Source organism: Oncorhynchus mykiss, chromosome 28, assembly GCF_013265735.2.
Source record: "Oncorhynchus mykiss isolate Arlee chromosome 28, USDA_OmykA_1.1, whole genome shotgun sequence".
Taxonomy (NCBI): Eukaryota; Metazoa; Chordata; class Actinopteri; order Salmoniformes; family Salmonidae; genus Oncorhynchus; species Oncorhynchus mykiss.
The window spans coordinates 6751776-6770398 of NC_048592.1; the positions used below are offsets into that span (position 1 = coordinate 6751776).

Below are 18623 nucleotides of genomic sequence, written 5' to 3' on the forward strand. Positions count from 1 at the left end.
ATCAGTTGCATTCAGGATCATTTACTGACTGAACTAAATGCTTGGAATTGATTAAATGCTTCCAGTACAGTAGTTTGACCCTGCATATGCGAATGTAGGGATGGGTAACTCAAGTCCTCGGGGGCGAGAGTAAGTAGCCTTGCACGAGCGAGGCGCAGGAGCCGATCTCTTGTTTCCATAGAGTATGGCAGGTTGATGTATAAGTACACCCCCTGGACAGGACGCTAGTCTCTCAGGGCCTTAAATCGATCTCCTTAATGCAGAGTGCCAAGCAGATGCATCAGGTCCCATTTTTGTCTTTAGTATGACTCGGCCGGAGATCAAACTCCCAACATCACGGTGGACACTAACCACAAGGCCACGGAGCGATATCACTTTTCCCCCCATTCCTACAAACACAGCTGAATAAACTAATTGCATTCTAAACTGAAAGTTGATTATTGGAGTCAGGTGTTAGCTGGGCAAAAGTGTGCCACCCATTCCCTTGCGCCAATGAGTGAGTTATTGGCACCCAATTACCCAACCTCACTTGAAGGGATTGTTTTTCCATGTTAAAGCAATGTTGTGTTTGCAAACATGATTTAGACCTTAAAATATTGGGTACTGGTACTTGTTACATTGTTCACTTTATTCTGCAAAATAAAGTGTGAATTCCTTGGCATTGCTACTGGGACCAGGGTTCGAGCTGTTGAACAAAAAGGTCCCCGTCTATGTATAGAAAGAAATATCTGTACAGAGTAGAAATCCCGAACGATTTGTAATGCCGTGATTCCTAAACTTCCAGGGACTAAGCAATGTACATATTTCTTTGAGAAAAAAAAGACAGAAGAACCTGTGTTCACTTCCGTCATTGTATAAATTCAAGGTGGCTTTGCAGGGGAGCAGACTGAACGACGAAACAAAATAGCGATGACAGCAATAGATGACTGGTAAACCACAGAGGATGCAGGGCAGACATACACATTGTCAAAGATGCCATCAGCACAATCATGGGGATGGGTTCATTCCAACAGTTAAGAAATAAACTAAGAATGTGGTCAGAAAAGCAGGAATTCTTTATTAAATCAAAAGGTATATTGCTGAGGTTTTGCCTGGTCTGGGCTCTGCCAGAGATTCTCTCAGTGCTGGGCTGACACGTAAAGGCAGTGTTTGTCTCTCTCCATCTTACGCAATTAGCTGCCCCCATCAGGCCAGCACTAAGAATAGATTACAGAGCAGGTGAGTCATAGCACAGGGAGGGAGGAGAGGGGGCGCAAAAGAGAGAGAGCAGAGGAGATGAGTTGGAGGGATGGAGAGAAGGGGAAAGCGGGGGATGGAGGGCAAAGAAGATAGCAGGTAAGTCAGAAGAGAGAGGGAGAAAGACAGCAGAGGAAAGTGCAGGTGAGTCAGACCAGAGAGCAAGGGAGAAAAGGAAAGATGGAGGTGGAAGAGAGAAGTTTCCAGGGATGTGATCAGGGAACAATAAGATGATCAGAGTGGAAAAAAGGCTAGCAGTGCATCTTTTTTTAACACACAGATGCCCGACAACATATTACTTAAGTTTTTCCGTGGTCTGAAGAAACCCATTTGACATTTTCTGATCCCCTCTTCAGTTTTAAAGTTTCGAATCGCCCTCGATCTCCGTTCCCACTAACATCGTGTTGGTGTGAAATAAAACCACAAGGTTTATTCATATGTATAAATAAAACCCTGCAGTATAATGACCACGTGCACCGTCAGAAAATAAAAAAATGGGAGCCAGACAACAAATAGGGTTTGGTTGGGACATGTTTTACATAAATAATTACAAAATATTTATTGGAAAAAAATAATCAAAACAAAAACTAATGGAAACAAACCCCCCCCCCCCAACTCACCATCAGCGGTGGTTGTCAAGGTTTAAGTCCATTTGTCTGTCCTTAACCAAGTAGTTTTCCTTACTCAAAGCTCCGCACAGCATGCAGTTTTACATGGGTAGCACTATCATCGTCATCATAGTTTAAATATATACGTGTTCTTTATCAACGTCATTCTTTTTACACATGTGCATCTTTAAAAACTGCAGTTAGGTTCTGTAAAATAAAAGATTGTCTATAAACTAAAACAAACTGGGGCAGGACTCAGAAAAGGTGGGTCTCACACGGCCAGGCCACGCCTCCTCTGGGACAGCCAGACAACGGAGGGAGTGAAGGGAAACACAACCACTTCACACCAAGACCCTCGAGGGTAGTCTCTGAGCAGTCGCCATTTCTCTCCTTTCCCGCTCTCTGTCACGTCCATGGCATCCTTGAAGAAGAGTTTGTAGCCGAATGGTTCAGGAGGAAACGTGGGGCACCACATCAGCAGGCTTCTCTCACCGTTGCCAAGCACTCCAAAAACAGAAGGACGGGAAAAGATGAACCTGGGAGGACAGAGAGAGGAAGGGCAAGCTTCATTTAGTTCATTTTATTGTACGAGACTATGGCCTGACAAAAAGGATTATTTATGACATACAGCGACTTAAAAAGGATATTTAAGGGCACACTTTTCCTTATATGAGCATCAAAGGCTTATTTGTCAAACCCGCACACACACACAAAGTGATCGAGACTTCCCTCTGCCTCCAGCAGCACACAGATAAAGCAGCTGAATGGTGGCAGACCCTACATGGAGAATGAATGGGGGTTATTTAGGAGAGAGCCGGGCAGGCGGGATCACAGAGAAAATACAGCTGACAGAGAGAGCGGTAGCGACGGACAGAGAGGGAAACAATATCCTGCCTGCACCCCACTCCATCTAGACCAACGTGAGTCATCTTCTGGAACAAATTAATACGGACACTGCTGCACATCCTACCAAGTAGCTCTGCAGTCTAGGTGTGCTCGCGAGAGCTTTATGACAACTAGCGCAAAGGCTAAATGTGTGAGTAAAAGAGAGAGAGGCTTTGTTAGAGGTGTGTTAGAGGTGTGCCATCCTAATGCAGTTGTGGTGTGTGTGTGTCATCTCTGAGAGGATGCCTAGGGAGCAGTGGTGTGATGGAGATGACTCATACAGAAGACAGCTGAATCTCATCCGTTTCTCTCCTCCCTTCCCTCACTGTCTGAGGATCTGTTTTCCACTCTCCTCCTGTAACTCCCTCCATCTGTCTTCATTTCCCTCCCTCCGTCTTTCCTTCGGTCTTCTCTTCAGAAGAAGAAGTTCCACCCCCACCAGCACAAATGTCTCATTCACAATTCCCTCCATCACTCAGGAGTAAATGCTTTTTGAGAGAGTGCAAAAAATATTACACCTACCACATCCAAAATGACATACCCTTCTCACCAGGTGGGTTGTTGAGGTGGAGTCATTGCTGTTTGCAGGTGGAGAGCTTGCGTATCTTGCTGGCTGTGGATACTCCTTTGCGGGAGGGGTTGGATGAGGACGAGGACCTGCACTCTGGCTTGGCCTTGCTCTCTGTTCCATTCACACAAACAGGCTTGGCCTGGGCCCGGCTCCGATCCACCTCACCCTCGTCTAAGTCCTCCTCTGGCACCTGGCCTGTTGGACAGAGAGAGAGAGAGGGAATAGAGACTGGTCAACACAGAACACCGTGACAGTCACAAACACAGAGAGACATATACAGACCAAGAGCGCTTCTCGTTGCAGCGCATTGTTTTGTAAACAGCTGATAGGCATTTTCCTAATATTTGAGACTTGTTTTATAGATTTTTTTTACCTGTTACATTCTGAAACTGTCGTAGTTGTACTGAGCCACGTAAAACTATGGAGGCCCACCCCCACCACAAAAAACATGAAAACTATTTTATTTTGTAACATTGTGTGGTGATTTCAGAGGTGGCAACACAGGTCCCACAGAGGCCGGGGGATGGGAATGGTTTTTCTAGGGCCCAGTTTCCTGGTGTGGTACTAGGCTAAACTAACAAACTCAGGACCCTAGCTGTAGGGTATGGCATAGTAATCAATCAGCTGAAGAAAAAAAAAAAAAACTGACAGGCTATGACGGGACCAGATTATTTGTGTAGTCAGGTCATATGGTTTAAAAAATTCCTTGCTCATATGAGATGAGTAATGTAGGGTATGTAAACATTATATGAAGTGCATTGATTAAAGTGGCTAGTGAAACATTTATTACATACATTTTTCCATTATTAAAGTGGCTGGAGTTGAGTCAGTATGTTGGCAGCAGCCACTTGATGTTAGTGATGGCTGTTTATAGAAGCTGTTTTTCAGCATCTCGGTCCCCGCTTTGATGCACCTGTACTGACCTCGCCTTCTGGATGATAGCGGGGTGAACAGGCAGTGGCTCGGATTGTTGTTGTCCTTGATCTTTTTGGCCTTCCTGTGACATCGGGTGGTGTAGATGTCCTGGAGGGGAGGTAGTTTGCCCCCGGTGATGTGTTGTGCAGACCTCACTACCCTCTGGAGAGCCTTACGGTTATGGGCGGTGCAGTTGCCATACCAGGCGGTGATACAAACCGAAAGGATGCTCTCAATTGTGCATCTGTAAACGTTTGTGAGGGTTTTAGGGGCCAAGACAAATTTCTTCAGCCTCCTAAGGTTGCGCCGCCTTCATCACACTGTGTGTGTGGGTAGACCAATTCAGATCGTCAGTGATGTGTAAGTTTTCCATCTTCTCTACTGCGGTCACATCGATGTGGATAGGGGCGTGCACCCTCTGCTTGTTTCCTGAAGTCCACAATCAGCTTCATGAAATGGGTTTCCATGGTTGAGCACCAGCACACATGCCCAATATCCCAATACACAATGCCAAGCGTCGGCTGGAGTGGTGTAAAGCTTGCAGCCATTGGACTACAGAGTGGAAATGGCCCCTTAGCTCCAGTGAAGGGAAATCTTAACGCTACAGCATACAATGACAATCTAGACAATTCTGTGCTTCCAACTTTGTGGCAACAGTTTGGGGAAGGCCCTATCCTGTTTAAGCATGACAATGCCCCTGTGCACAAAGCGAGGTCCATACAGAAATGGTTTGTCGAGATCGGTGTGGAAGAACTTGACTGGCCTGCACAGAGCCCTGACCTCAAACCCATCAAACACCTTTGGGATGAATTGGAATGCCGACTGCGAGCCAGGCCTAGTCGCCCAACATCCGTGCCTAACCTCACTAATGCTCGTGGCTGAATGGAAGCAAGTCCCCGCAGCAAAGGGGGACCAACTCCATACTAATGCCCATGATTTTGGAATGAGAGGTTCGACGAGCAGGTGTCCACCTACTTTTGGTCATGTAGTGTATTATTAGATAATCACCGCCATTCACGTTCTCTGCGGCTCCATTGAACAATTTGATTTTGGCAGGGAACACGGCGGTTATATTTACAGTCCCTTTGTTGCCAAGCAAGACTTGAATGAAAATAAAGAGAAGTCTAGCTAACAAAATCAGAATTCTTCAAGCACTAGGTTTAGGTCCTCTTAAGCCATTATAACCAAGACTCAGGAAAGATGTGTATTTATTGATGTTCGAGTATACCAACTGTCCAAACTGTGAGGCTTGCCCAACCTACAAAATGTCTTTAGTGCAGTAAGTTAACGGAGGTAGTATGTTATATTTCCAGTTGAATGGTCCCCCCCGAGCTTTGAACGTTTAACAGTCTAAACTGGTAGCATCAACTTAAAAAAGGACATGGTTAAGCCCCGTCTTTGTGGCATACAGTATTCAAAAAACAACTGAAACATGTAAAGAGAAGGCTGCAACACTGTTCCCCCAAAGCCTTTTAAAAACAAACTATAGGCACTTGAAGTTTTGATCTATTTTGCTTCCTACTGACTGTAGTCTATCCTCCATCTGAACTCGCCATGCCTTTCCTGAGCCCGCCACCAATCCATGTGTGTGTCTGTTTCTATCTCGCTCCCTCTACCTGGCACAGGGAAGTCATATACAGTGTCTTCAGAAAGTATTCACTCCAACTATTTCCACATTATTTTGCGTTACAACCTGAATTTAAAATGTATTAAGTTGAGATTTTTTGTCACTGGCCTACACACAATACCCCAATAAAGTGGAATTATGTAGGGCTCCTCCCTTCTTACCTGGCACAGTGAAGTCCTGAGTGTAGATGATTGTGTCCTCCTGGTCGTAGAGCTCCTCGTCGTCGTCCTCCTCCTCGGTGTACCCGTGCAGGTCCTCCAGGTAGGGCACCACCGTCATGCTGCGCCACACGTCCCGGCTCTCCGCGCTGGCAGGGATCGGCACCGGTGGTTCTGTTGGCGGGTGTTTTTTACGTACCCAGCTAAGGGCAGAAGGCAAAGTGGGTGGGGGGAATTGTATGACTAGTTACTAAACACATCTTGGCAAAAGGTAAGCCAGTATAGCCCGATACCTCTCCAATAGGCTGACCCACATGTTTGTATCACAACTTAAGTCAGTTTTCATATGCCGACATTTAGCTACATTTTAATGCAACCCAACCTGATATAGAAAGTGTATTTCAGTGTGTGACGGGGGGGGGGGATTCATGTATGCTTCACTGCTTATATACCCAGCACCATGCTGCTTTAAAGAGTTTAAATGAGGCACCATCAGAGTCAGTTGTGGAGGGTGTTTCAGCAGGAGGGCTACTGAGGGGGTGATTAGGGTTTATTTCTCTCGCCCCTCTTGTTCTCTCCCTAGGGTTACTTTCTTTCCCTTTCTCACTCACTCTTTTTCTCTCCCCAAATTGCAAGAGGGCCAAGGACCCCCTTATAGAAAAAGGATGACTTATTAGTAACCATGGAAACTGAGTCATCAAAGTCATTGGAGTTTATTTTAGTCAAGTGTCAGAATGCACTTTGAAAATACTTCTCTCTCTTCTGGTCTCTTTCACACACACAGAAATGGAGAAAATTGATTTCAGCTTGCCTGTCAGGTAGTGTTGAAATATTGAATAAAATGATACTTGATCTTACTCTGCCGATTGTCCGTGGTGTCGGTCCTTCAGCTGCTAGAAACGTGAGGCAATATCTACAAGAAAGTATTGTTTACCTTTTCAGAGTACCGGTACGAAAGAAGAAATTGCAATTACCTGGAACATGCACAAAACCAAGAAAACATCTGCAAGACTTCAGTGAGTATGCATGGTTCGCATGCGTGTACTTCAGTATTGTACATCTATTTTGCTTATGACTGAAGGCACATCTTGATTGCCACACACATAGACCCACTTTTGAAATCGGTGTAGTATTACTTTCCTGTTGATATATTGATCTCAAATTTTGACCAGCTGAGGGCCCAGACAATCAGATTAAGTTTAAATATAATTGTATTAAACATACGTTACAGATAAGTTGAAGGCACATTTGGTAACTAGACTTCAGCATGCTTTGGCCAGCCTCTCTCCCTCTCTATTCTTCCTCTCCCTCCATACCATATACCGTTTAATCGGTATGGCCGATTAATTAGGGCCGATTTCAAGTTTTCATAACAATCGCTAACCTGCCTTTTTGGACGCCGATTATGGCCAATTACATTGCAATCCACGAGGAGACTGCGTGGCAGGCTGACCACTTGTTACGCAAGTGCAGCATCAAAAGGACCTTGTGGCTGCAAGGAGCCAAGTTATGTTGCAAGGAAGTTTTAAACTTATCTAATTAAAAACAAAACAATGAATTTTCACATAATCACTAGTTAACTACACATGGTTGATAATATTACTAGGTTAACTAGCTTATTTCGCATTGCATATAATCAATGCGGTGCATGTTAATTTATCATCGAATCACAGCCTACTTCAACTTCGCCAAACGGGTGATGATTTAACAAAAGTGCATTTGCGGAAAAAGCACATGCATTGCACAAAATGTACCTAACCATAAACATCAACGCCTTTTTTAAAATCAATGCACAAGTATATATTTTTAATCCTGCATATGTAGTTAAAATAAATTCATGTTAGCAGGCAATATTAACTAGGGAAATTGTCACTTCTTGCGTTCTGTACAAGCAGAGTCAGCAGCAGTTTGGACCGCCTGGCTCGTTGCCAACTGTGTAAAGACAGTAATTCATTTGCCAGGATTTTACATAATTATGACAACATTGAAGGTTCTGCAATGTAACAGCAATATTTAGACTTAGGGTTGCCACATGTTCGATAAAATACGGAACGGTTTCGTATTTCACTGAAAGAATAAAACGTTTTGTTTTCAAAATTATAGTTTCTGGATTTTATCATATTAATGACCAAAGGCTCATATTTCTGTGTGTTTATTATATTAGAATTAAGTATATGATTTGATATTTGATAGATCAGTCTCACTGAGCGTTGGTAGGGAGCAGCAGGCTTGTAAGCATTCATTCAAACAGCACTTTACTGCGTTTGCCAGCAGCTCTTAGCAATGCCTGATGCACAATGCTGTTTATGACTTCAAGCCTATCAACTCCCGAGATTAGGCTAACAATTCTAAAGTGCCTAATAGAACATCCAATGGTCAAAAGGTATATGATGTACAAATGGTATAGAGAGAAATAGTCCTATAATAAGTACAACCTAAAACTTCTTAACTGGGAATATTGAGGACTCATGTTAAAAGGAACCAACAGCTTCCATATAGCAAGGAACTTAAACGTTAGCTTTTTTTTTTTTAAATGGCACATATTGCACTTTTACTTTCTTCTCCAACACTGTTTTTGCGTCATTTAAACCAAATTGAACATGTTTCTTTACTTATTTCAGACTAAATAGATTTTTATGTATTATATTAAGTTAAAATAAAAAAGTATTCATTGTTCACTCAGTATCGTTGTAATTGTCATTATTACAAATAAATAAATAAATATATATATATTTTTTTTTAAAGTTGGCCAATTAAATCGGTATCGGCGTTGAAAAATCATAAAATCGGTCGACCTCTAGTTTATACTTTCCTAGCCCACTGATGTCATCGGAGCATCTTGTCTGTATCAACGAGCATGCAACAAATAATAATATTAAGCATATGTTTGGAGGTCTAATAATTTCAAGGCTATTAATTTCAGAGGAAAATACAACTGTATGCACACACATCACAAGGATGGAATAGACCGTATTATAGGGCTTGAAATAAACTTTTTGGGGCCAATTTGGAAAAGTAGGACAGATTTCTGACTTTTCCAAAAGCTCAAGTTTCTTGTCCCCCACCAACAAATGGGCCAACACCGTGAGCCAAAAAGGTGACTGAAAATTTGAATTATTATTATTGACTTCAACTAGCCAACATGTTTGTTGATCTATTTGTATGCTAAAATATTCTGTTTTCAGGAAGATCTTGAGAACATAGAAGTTACTTGTCTAGTAGGCTATTCTAAAAATATTTCCGTTACGGCCAGTATTGCATAGTGGAGAATGCCAGCTTTCCAATGGTGTCAGAATTATTTCTCGACACCAGATTTTCAGCACTTGAGACAGTTTACAACCAGAGTATGCAGCATTGGTTTCATCAACTGCACAACTGAGTGTCTGCCATTTGCAGTTATACACAAGTGGCGGTGGAAGGTTTTTTAGGACATCAGACATGACAATGATATTAATACATGCTAATAGCTAACTAGCAAGATAACCAATTCAAAACATTGTGTAGTTTTTGGCTGGTTATCTTGATAGTCTGTTGTACAGTGCCTTGCGAAAGTATTCGGCCCCCTTGAACTTTGCGACCTTTTGCCACATTTCAGGCTTCAAACATAAAGATATAAAACTGTATTTTTTTGTGAAGAATCAACAACAAGTGGGACACAATCATGACGTTTATTGGATATTTCAAACTTTTTTAACAAATCAAAAACTGAAAAATTGGGCGTGCAAAATTAACTGACAATAAAACCCAACTTGCGACTTCATATCATTGAAAGACCGCTCGTGCCTATCAATGCTGGCCTACAATAATTCTACTCCTATAAGCTCTGGAGAGATTGGGAGGACAGTGCGCAACACATTGCATCCAGAGGACACTATGATCAAATTGTGATTGGAGCAGCCTAATATTGTGATTCTTGAGTGATTTATTTGATTTGTTCATTCTGACAACTTAAAATCTATAATTTGCTTGTCCAAAAGAAATTGTACTTTCCCTGGACAAGTGTTATTGTCGAGCCTGCTTATTGCATACTAATAAAAACAAAGATCTATGACTTCTCGGTTTCTAGCGTACCATTACTTGTTTATTTCATTTCGAAGCATCTAGACTGCACCATAAGGTGTGCTAACATTCCTATTTTCTGAAGAAGATATCTCCATTTTATAGCTGAACTCTCCCCAAGGCAAAAAATCTAATTGTCTGAGGTTCTTAGAGAAACTCATAGCTTGAGATTGTGTGATATAAAGTGCCCATCCCTTTGCCTCCTCAGGTCTCAGGCAGTCTGTCTTTGATGCTGGAGCAGTAGAACCAGAGAACCACAACAGAATAATTCTAATTCTCTGTGTGGAACAGTCTGGATGAACAGTGACAGACTTCACAGCATAGCTGAGGGCAAAGAGGGCACATGGACTGGAGTATTGTCAGGGTCAATTCCATTTCAGTTCAATCGAATCAGAAGATGAATGGAATCGAACTGAAGACTTGGAAGGTGTCATTTAGGCTATTTTCAACATGGATTACGTCAGTCACTTACTTGTGTTGCCTTATGTGCTGTATTGAAAACCTCTTGACAGGATCATATTCAAGCATTCCTGGAGAAGACAAAGAAGCTAAATGTAAGAACACAGGAGTGGAAAAGGGAGATAAAAAAGGGGGAAATAGGAATAATTATAATACAGAGGAAGAGTACACATTTACAGTGCATTCGGAAAGAATTCAGACCTCTTCCCTTTTTCCACATTTCCTTACGCTACAGCCTTATTCTCAAAATGGATCACACACACACAATACCCCGTCATGACAACGCGAAAACAGAATTATGCATTTTTGCAAATTTATTAGCTTATTTAGATATAGCGAAGGGTCTGAAAATGTGACTCGAAATTGAGCTCATGTGCATCCTGTTTCCATTGATCATCCTTGAGATGTTCCTACAACTTGATTGAAGTCCACCTGTGGTAAATTCAATTGGTTGGACATGATTTGGAAAGGCACACACCAGTACATGTCAGAGCAAAAACCAAGCCATGAGATCGAAGGAATTGTCCTTAGAGCTTCGAGGCAGGATCGTGTCGAGGCACAGATCTGGAAGAAGTTTGGAACCACCAAGACTCTTACTAGAGCTGGCCCGCCCAGTCAAACTGAGCAACTGGGGGAGAAAGGCCTTGGTCAGGGAAGTGATCAAGAATCCGATGGTCACTGACAGAGCTCCTCTTTGGAGATCTTCAGAAGGACAACCATCTCTGCAGCACTCCACCAATTAGGCCTTTATGCCAGAGAGGCCAGACGGATGCCACTCTTCAGTAAAAGCACATGACAGACCGCTTGGAGTTTGCCAAAATGCACCTAAAGTCTCTCTGACCACGAGAAACAAGATTCTATGGTCTGATGAAACCACGATTGAACTCTTTGGCGTGAACGCCAAGCGTCACATCTGGAGGAAACCTGGCACCATCCCTACAGTGAAGCATGGTGGTGCCAGTATCATGCTGTGGGGATGTTTTTCAGCAGCCGGGACTGGAAGACTAGTCAGGATCGAGGGAAAGATGAACGGTGCAAAGTACAGAGAGATCCTTGATGAAAACCTGCTCCAGCACGCTCAAGACCTCAGACTGGTGCTAAGGTTCACCTTCCAACAGTACAATGACCCTAAGCACACAGCCAAGACAATGCAGGAATGGCTTCGGGACAAGTCTCTGAAAGTCCTAGACTGGCCAAGCCAGAGCCCAGACTTGAACCCGATCAAACATCACTGTAGAGACCTGAAAATAGCTCTGCAGCGATGCTCCCCATCCAACCTGACAGAGCTTGAGGATCTGCAAAGAAGAATGAGAGAAACTCCCCAAATACAGGTGTGCCAAGCTTTTAGCGTCATAGAAGACTTGAGGCTGTAATCGCTGCCAAAGTTGCTTCAACAAAGTACTGAGTAAAGGGTCTGAATACTTATGTAAATGTAATATCAGTTTTCTATTCTTAATACATTTGCAGCCATTATGGGGTATTGTGTGTAGACCGATGAGGGGAAAAAAAACAATTTAATACATTTTAGAATAAGGCTGTTAGGTAACAAAATGTGGAAAAAGTCAAGGGGTCTGAATACTTTCCGAATGCACTGTAGGCCTGCCTAAGTTACGGTATTAAGACTAAACAGGATGGGCTCTTAGGCCTACAGCTTGATGGTGGTAATACAAGGCTGCTCTAATAAGCCTACTAATGATAATGACATTACTTATTATTATAATGATGATCATAATAGTAATTATAACAATAAGGTGATCAAGGAAAGAGGGTTATTATTTCGATAATGAATATGAATCCGACAATTTGGATAATACCAGAGAGGCTGGTCTAACAATAAAAAGTGTAAAAGCATAGCAAAGATTAAAAACTGCCGAATTTGTGAAATTGTTGCGTGAGGCTCGGTGCTCACGGGATCAGTAGGCTATTAAAACAAACCACTCAAACAGGCAACAGAAGCAGGATCTGTCTTACTTCTGTATATATGGATGGTTTATAAAGCCAGGCACAGTTAGGCTGTTGATTACAGACCTAATTAAGTTGGGGTTTCCTCTCTCCTCACTGTTCTTAGACAATTAAGTCAAGGGCTGTTTTCTCATCTCCCAATTCTGCTGCTGCTTGCCGCATCGTTCTCAACGCCAATATGCTGGGTAACTTTGCTATTTTGCACTTGGCAACAAGGTCTAGGAAAAGGCAACAATTTAACAGCGCACTGATGTGTGTCAGAACAGCAACCACTATCCAATGTGGGAGAAAGTGCATGTTATAAAATAATAGTTTTTATTTTGTTTTGCACAATTGTTCGTACATAATAACCACAAACAATTTCAGTAGCACATCTCTTAGACTGATGCACTGTGCCATCCCCAGGGCCTCCACTCAGACAGGTGTCTTATAAATCATGGTGTACATTTTGTTTTTTCTACTACTGCTTGACGAAAATAAATCTTGGTCGACCAATAGCCTATCAGCCAAACAAACGACCAGCCGTCAAAATGGGGTTGGCCCTAATCTTGCACATCCCTACTATCCATCTCTCTGTCCTTATTACTGCCTAGCACGCTGCCAAAGCAAGGGGGGGGGGGCTATCCGAGGACAGAATGACAACGATGAACTGCTCATAATACAAATACTATGACAAAACGGTCAGACTAGAGCATCGCAAAATGTGCACACTGCTGCAATAAATGTGATAATATATAGTGCCAAGACATTTATCAACCTACACTAACACAGTCATTCCAATTAGGTCCCCAAAATGAACTAATGCTTTTTCAATGCCATAGCCGTGCAGAGCTATCAGCATGACTACGTTAATGGGTTCTACTTTCTACAGGTTGGGGGAGGTACGCCATGCGTGCTGATGGCATTCATGGGCGTGCTGAAGGACACCTTTGTGTCAGGCAGCGAGTTTATTTTAGAGACGCTAATTGCAGGCTGGCTCTTAGAACTGGGCTGCGTCACCATACACACATATCTAACATACAAGCAGGCATGCGCACAGACACGTCAAGAGGAAATGGACAGTCAGATAATGGTGGTCTGCATTAATGACAGTGCTGACTAGAGAAATATCAAACCAATTTCTATTACTATTTTTAAGCTTGAATTGCTTTGACTAAAAAGAAGTTTAACAAAGGGGAAAAAATACTTCTATTCTGAATCTAGTCTCGTTCACAAAATGCGTGTGGGTCTTTTGCAAAAGCTATGATGAGCTTGCAGACAAACCTCATCTGCATCAGAGATAAACCTTTGACCTGTCCTACACTACCCAAGTGTAGGACAGGTCAAAGGTTTATCTCTGATGCAGATGAGGTTCCTTTGAATGTCACAGAGGGAAACACTACTGTATACGCACGCACACGTGAACTTACACACACCCCGGGAATGAAATAATTTTGAAGTATCTAGACTGCACCACAAGGCGTGCTAACATTCCTCTTTCTGAAGAAGATATCTCCCTTTTATATCTTAAGTCTCCAAGGCCAAATCTCATTGTCTGAGGTTCTACCATATGCGTAGTCCACTTCTGTTCCTATGTCAATTGGAAAGTGATAGCGGCAGGGTTCTTCAGAGGAATTTCAATAGAGTGTATGATAGGTTTTACAGGCCTCTGATGCAGAGGAGACAGATGGAGTCAACGTTATGGTGCCATCTACTGGACAAGCTCAGAAAATACCACAGGGCATTTCAATGTATTCCAGTGATTCCCCTAACACACAATGGTGGCCAACTCCTGTCCGGGATAGATAGCAGGTGCAGGCTTTTGTTCCAGCCCAGCACTAACATTCAATTTTAGTCCATCAGTAGTTGAAATCGGGTGCATTTGAGTTGACCTGGAAGAAAGCTCTCACTTTACTCTACATGACCAGAGTAAGCCACTGACTGACTAACGGCTGTTTAAAGCCTCGAGCTAAATCAACCTTTTATTCAGAGATGTCTTCATCATGGTCATCCTCACCTTGCAGTAGGTCTGACAGGGCAGGCCCGCACTCTTCTGGAACACTGTAGTCTCCCTTCCCAATGTTCTCAAATAGCTTATAGATGTTGTCACCTTCAAACGGATAAAGACTCGTTGTAATGTTGTATCTACGGCATGGAAAAAGGGAAACAGGCAAGACATCACATATTATGAGTTTGAGACTTCATATCTGAGATCTGTTAACTTGCATGGTCTATGACCTGGTATAATTACCTCTCAAAATGATAATACAAAGAAAGCCGTTGAAAATAGTGTAAAAAACATTAAGGACCCCCCTGCCCTCAGAACAGCCTCAATTCATCGGGGAATTTGTATTTACTAGGGATCACCATTTGCTGTTGCCAAGGCAGCAGCTACTCTTCCTCGGGTCCAATCACATTAAGGCACTTACACCACACATAAAACAAAAGACAAACAGTAAATCATAACAATATTACAGCACTACAATATAATACCACTGTGCGTGTGCTTGTACCAGTGTGTGTCTCTTTAGTCCCCGCTGTTCCATAAGGTGTATTTTTATCTTTAAAAAAATTAATAAATCTGATTCTACTGCTTGCATCAGTTACTGGATGTGGAATAGAGTTTCACGTAGTCATGGCGCTATGTAAAACTGAGCGTCTCCCATAGTTTGTTCTGGACTTGGGGATTGTGAAGAGACCTCTGGTGGCATGTCTTGTGGAACATGCATGGGTGTCAGAGCTGTGTGTTTGTAGATTAAACAGACAGCTCGGTACATTCAGCTGGTAAAAACTTCTTACAAAAACAAGTAGTGATGAAGTCATCTCTGCTCCACTTTGAGCCATGAGAGATTGACATGCATATCATTAATGTTAGCTCTCCGTGTACATTTAAGGGCCAGCCGTGCAGCCCTGTTCTGAGCCAATTGTACATTTCTTAAGTTCCTCTTTGTGGCACCTGACCACACGACTGGACTAGGGCCTGCAGGACCTGCCTTGTTGATAGTGTTGTTAAGGCAGAGCAGCGCTTTATTATGGACAGACTTCTCCCCATCTTAGCTACTGTTGTATCAACATCCTGCTGTAACACTATGGACAGCGCAGCTAACAAATTGTCAGCCAATATAACATGTAAGGTAACCTGTTTTAAAAGGCATTACTTTATTACATTGCTCAACATTTTCTTAACATCTGTCATAATTAGTTAAAGCAACTCATTTGTATCCTCTCTCGTATTTCGACTGCCTATTTTCCGATATTTTCTTCAAATCTGGAAACGATGTGAAGCCACGGCCATTTCCTGAATTATGCGTGTATACTTCATATTTTGGAGAATTTAGTATGACATCCGGGAACTTTTGGCATACTAAATACTCAATTCACGTCACAAATAGTATGGTTAGTGCAGTTAGTACAAGTATTCGAACACAGATCATGTCTCAATTGCCTAAAGGCTTAAAAATCCTTATTTAACCCATTTCCTCCCCTTCATCTACACTGATTGAAGGTGATTTTACAAGGGACATCAATAAGGATCATAGCTTTTACTTGGATAAACCTGGTCAGTCGATGTCATGGAAAGAGCAGATCTCTTGTACACTCAGTGTATGTTGGACAGATAGGTAATCAAAGCGCTCGGTGGAGCTATTTTCATTACCATTGATTATCCTTCCAGATCAACAGAAGGTGCTGAGCTAGGGGTCAGGGTGGACTTGGACATTGCAATGGCTATTACTCACAGTGTGATGCCTGCGGACCAGATGTCCACTTTGAACCCTGAAAAGGTGTCCAGGCCATTGGCGATCTCGGGGGGCTGGAACGCCGGCGAGCCCTGACTCGTACGACACGTGTCATCCTCTGCAAACGGGTGCAGAGCCTGGTGGGGGTGGGGGGTGGGGGCGAGAGATAGGGAGAAAAGGCTCAAAATCAGCACACTCATTAGAGGGAAGAATGATGTCTGCATAATATAGTTAAGAACATGCATATCCCTAACAATAGGTAATATACAGGTAAAGGTGACTGAGGTGAGATGACATCTCACCTCTGCCACGCCCAGGTCGGAGATCTTGAGTGCCCCGTCGGTAGTCAGAAGCAGATTTCCTGGTTTAATGTCCTTGTGAACGATTCCCTGGCTGTGCAAATATTCAAGGCCATCTAACAGCTGTAAAAAGTACCTGAGAGGGAGGGAGGGTTAATAATAAAATCCTCTCTACGGTGAATCCTAACTTGAGATCTGTGCACACCACAAACAACTTGATATTTTGCATAAATCAAAACATCAGTGCATAATTTACACGACACAAGTGTGAGCTCAGCCATTCACGATGTATCGATCCAAGCAATCTAATAGGTCTTTTAATCAAGTGTGACTATAAATTAGTGTTTAAAGGCCCAATGCAGCCGTTATATATATCAACTCATTTCTGGGTAACAATTAACCCTCATACTGGGGTCATTTTGAACCCAGAGGCATATTTTATATCATAGCCAATAGGTGGTTTATTCAATTCTTCAAAATGTTAATGACCTTGTCAATGAACTTGTTCTTAATAAATATACATAAATTGCTTAGTGTTTCTGTATAAAGACTTCAAATGAAATAAAAATCCAGTCCTTCGGGGTCATTTTGACCACAGCCAAAAGTGTTCTCCTCGGGCCTGAAAATTAGAGCCCGGTACTGACACCACAAGCTGACATCACCAATAATATGCAGAAAGAGATGGGGAAGCTGGGCATGATTCTCCCTGTGGTGTCAGAAATAAACTGCTGACTACCGTGTCTCAGGCCATAGACATCGCTGCTTTTGCAGAAACAATCAGCCTCATCATGGCCATTAATTTCTCTGGCCCAGCCTGGTGAGCTGAAGCCCGAGCCCAGGCCCAGTCCGACATCATAGAAATGTAAATGAGCCCAAACAGCATGATTTCTAGAAAACAGTATATTGATTTAAACTGGTGTTGAGAACAATGAAGCGGGCAGCAGTGGAGTGAGGAGACCAGGAAACCGCCAGTCTTAGAAAAGCACAAAGAGAGGAAACAAGTTGCTACAATGTTAACTTAAGTGGATTTTGCTCTTTACTCAAAAAAAAAAGCCTGTCTGATAATCAATGTGATTTTGTTTCACTGAATCTCTGTCTATATATTTAGTTAGGCTAATTGATCTCTGGCTGGGAAAATAAGTTGAGGTGGTAGCTAATTTATTAATCTGCTTACAGTGCATTCGGAAAGTATTCAGACCCCTTGACTTTCTCGAAATTGTTACATTACAGCCTTATTCTAAAATGTATTAAATCATTCCCCCCCTCATCAATCTACCCACAATACCCCATAATGACAAAGCAAAAACAGGTTTTGGGAAATTTTTGCAAAAAATACAAAAACATCTTTACATAAGTATTTAGACCCTTAACGCAGTACTTTGTTGAAGCAGATTTGACAGAGATTACAGCCTTGAGTCTTCTTGGGTATGATGCTACAAACTTGGCACACCTGCATTTGGAGAGTTTCTCCCAAATAACTAAGGGAGAATGGGAAGGGATGTGGTATTCTGCAAGGTGTGTAGCCTTTTAGCCGTGTGCAGCCTAAACCAGGTGTGTAGCCTGGTTTAGTGAAGCTAAACCAGGCTACACACCGGCCCTGCAAGAAATGGAAGCCAATTTGAGAACTATTGCAGCTAGGTGATGGTTTTGTGTCAACGACATTTGGACTACCTGAAAGGGACACTGTTTCCTGGGGATTGTCGCCAGTTTCATTGACGGAAACTATCAAGGACAAACAGTGTTGTTGAGCTGCGAGCACATACAAAAACACCACACAGCAGAGGCCATTTACCAAAAATAGTGTCCTGAGGAACTGGAACGTGCAGCGACAATTAATATGAGTGGTGACTGACAGCGCAAGCAACATGGTCGAAGCCTTCAACCTACCTTGTTTTGAGGAGACCAATGATGATGGACAGGAGGAAGATGAGGCATCCGATATGGAGGGCGCACCACCTGCGATCTCAGTTCCAAACTGACCATATAGCCAACAATGTGGACATGATGGTAAACCAGTACTTCAGAGTCAAATCTCCATTTACGGTGCCCAATTCACATGCTTCAGTTCGCAACAAAGGATGCCATTAACATGCATGATGGGGTTAGCGGACTGATCCAGAAACTGGAA

The 18623-nt window shown here is 42.6% G+C and overlaps 1 protein-coding gene across 4 annotated transcripts in view; it reads right to left on the reverse strand.

The window, feature by feature from the left end:
- Nucleotides 1–1032: 1032 nt before the first annotated feature.
- Nucleotides 1033–18623, reverse strand: part of LOC110508403 (serine/threonine-protein kinase STK11) — a 47007-nt gene continuing 29416 nt past the window's right edge. For 2 of the 4 annotated variants that reach the window (XR_005040119.1, XR_002471301.2), the window contains exons 5-11: nt 16499–16631; nt 16197–16333; nt 14477–14604; nt 10532–10589; nt 6004–6203; nt 3252–3495; nt 1033–2380 (exon numbers count right to left, since the gene is read on the reverse strand). Coding sequence is in view for 2 of the 4 variants with exons in the window: in XM_021588914.2 (XP_021444589.2) it covers nt 3302–3495; nt 6004–6203; nt 10532–10589; nt 14477–14604; nt 16197–16333; nt 16499–16631 (850 nt within the window). In the remaining 2 variants the exon portion in view is untranslated. The remainder of the gene's footprint in view (nt 2381–3251; nt 3496–6003; nt 6204–10531; nt 10590–14476; nt 14605–16196; nt 16334–16498; nt 16632–18623) is intronic. The other 2 variants (XM_021588914.2, XM_021588915.2) reach the window with 2 other exon arrangements.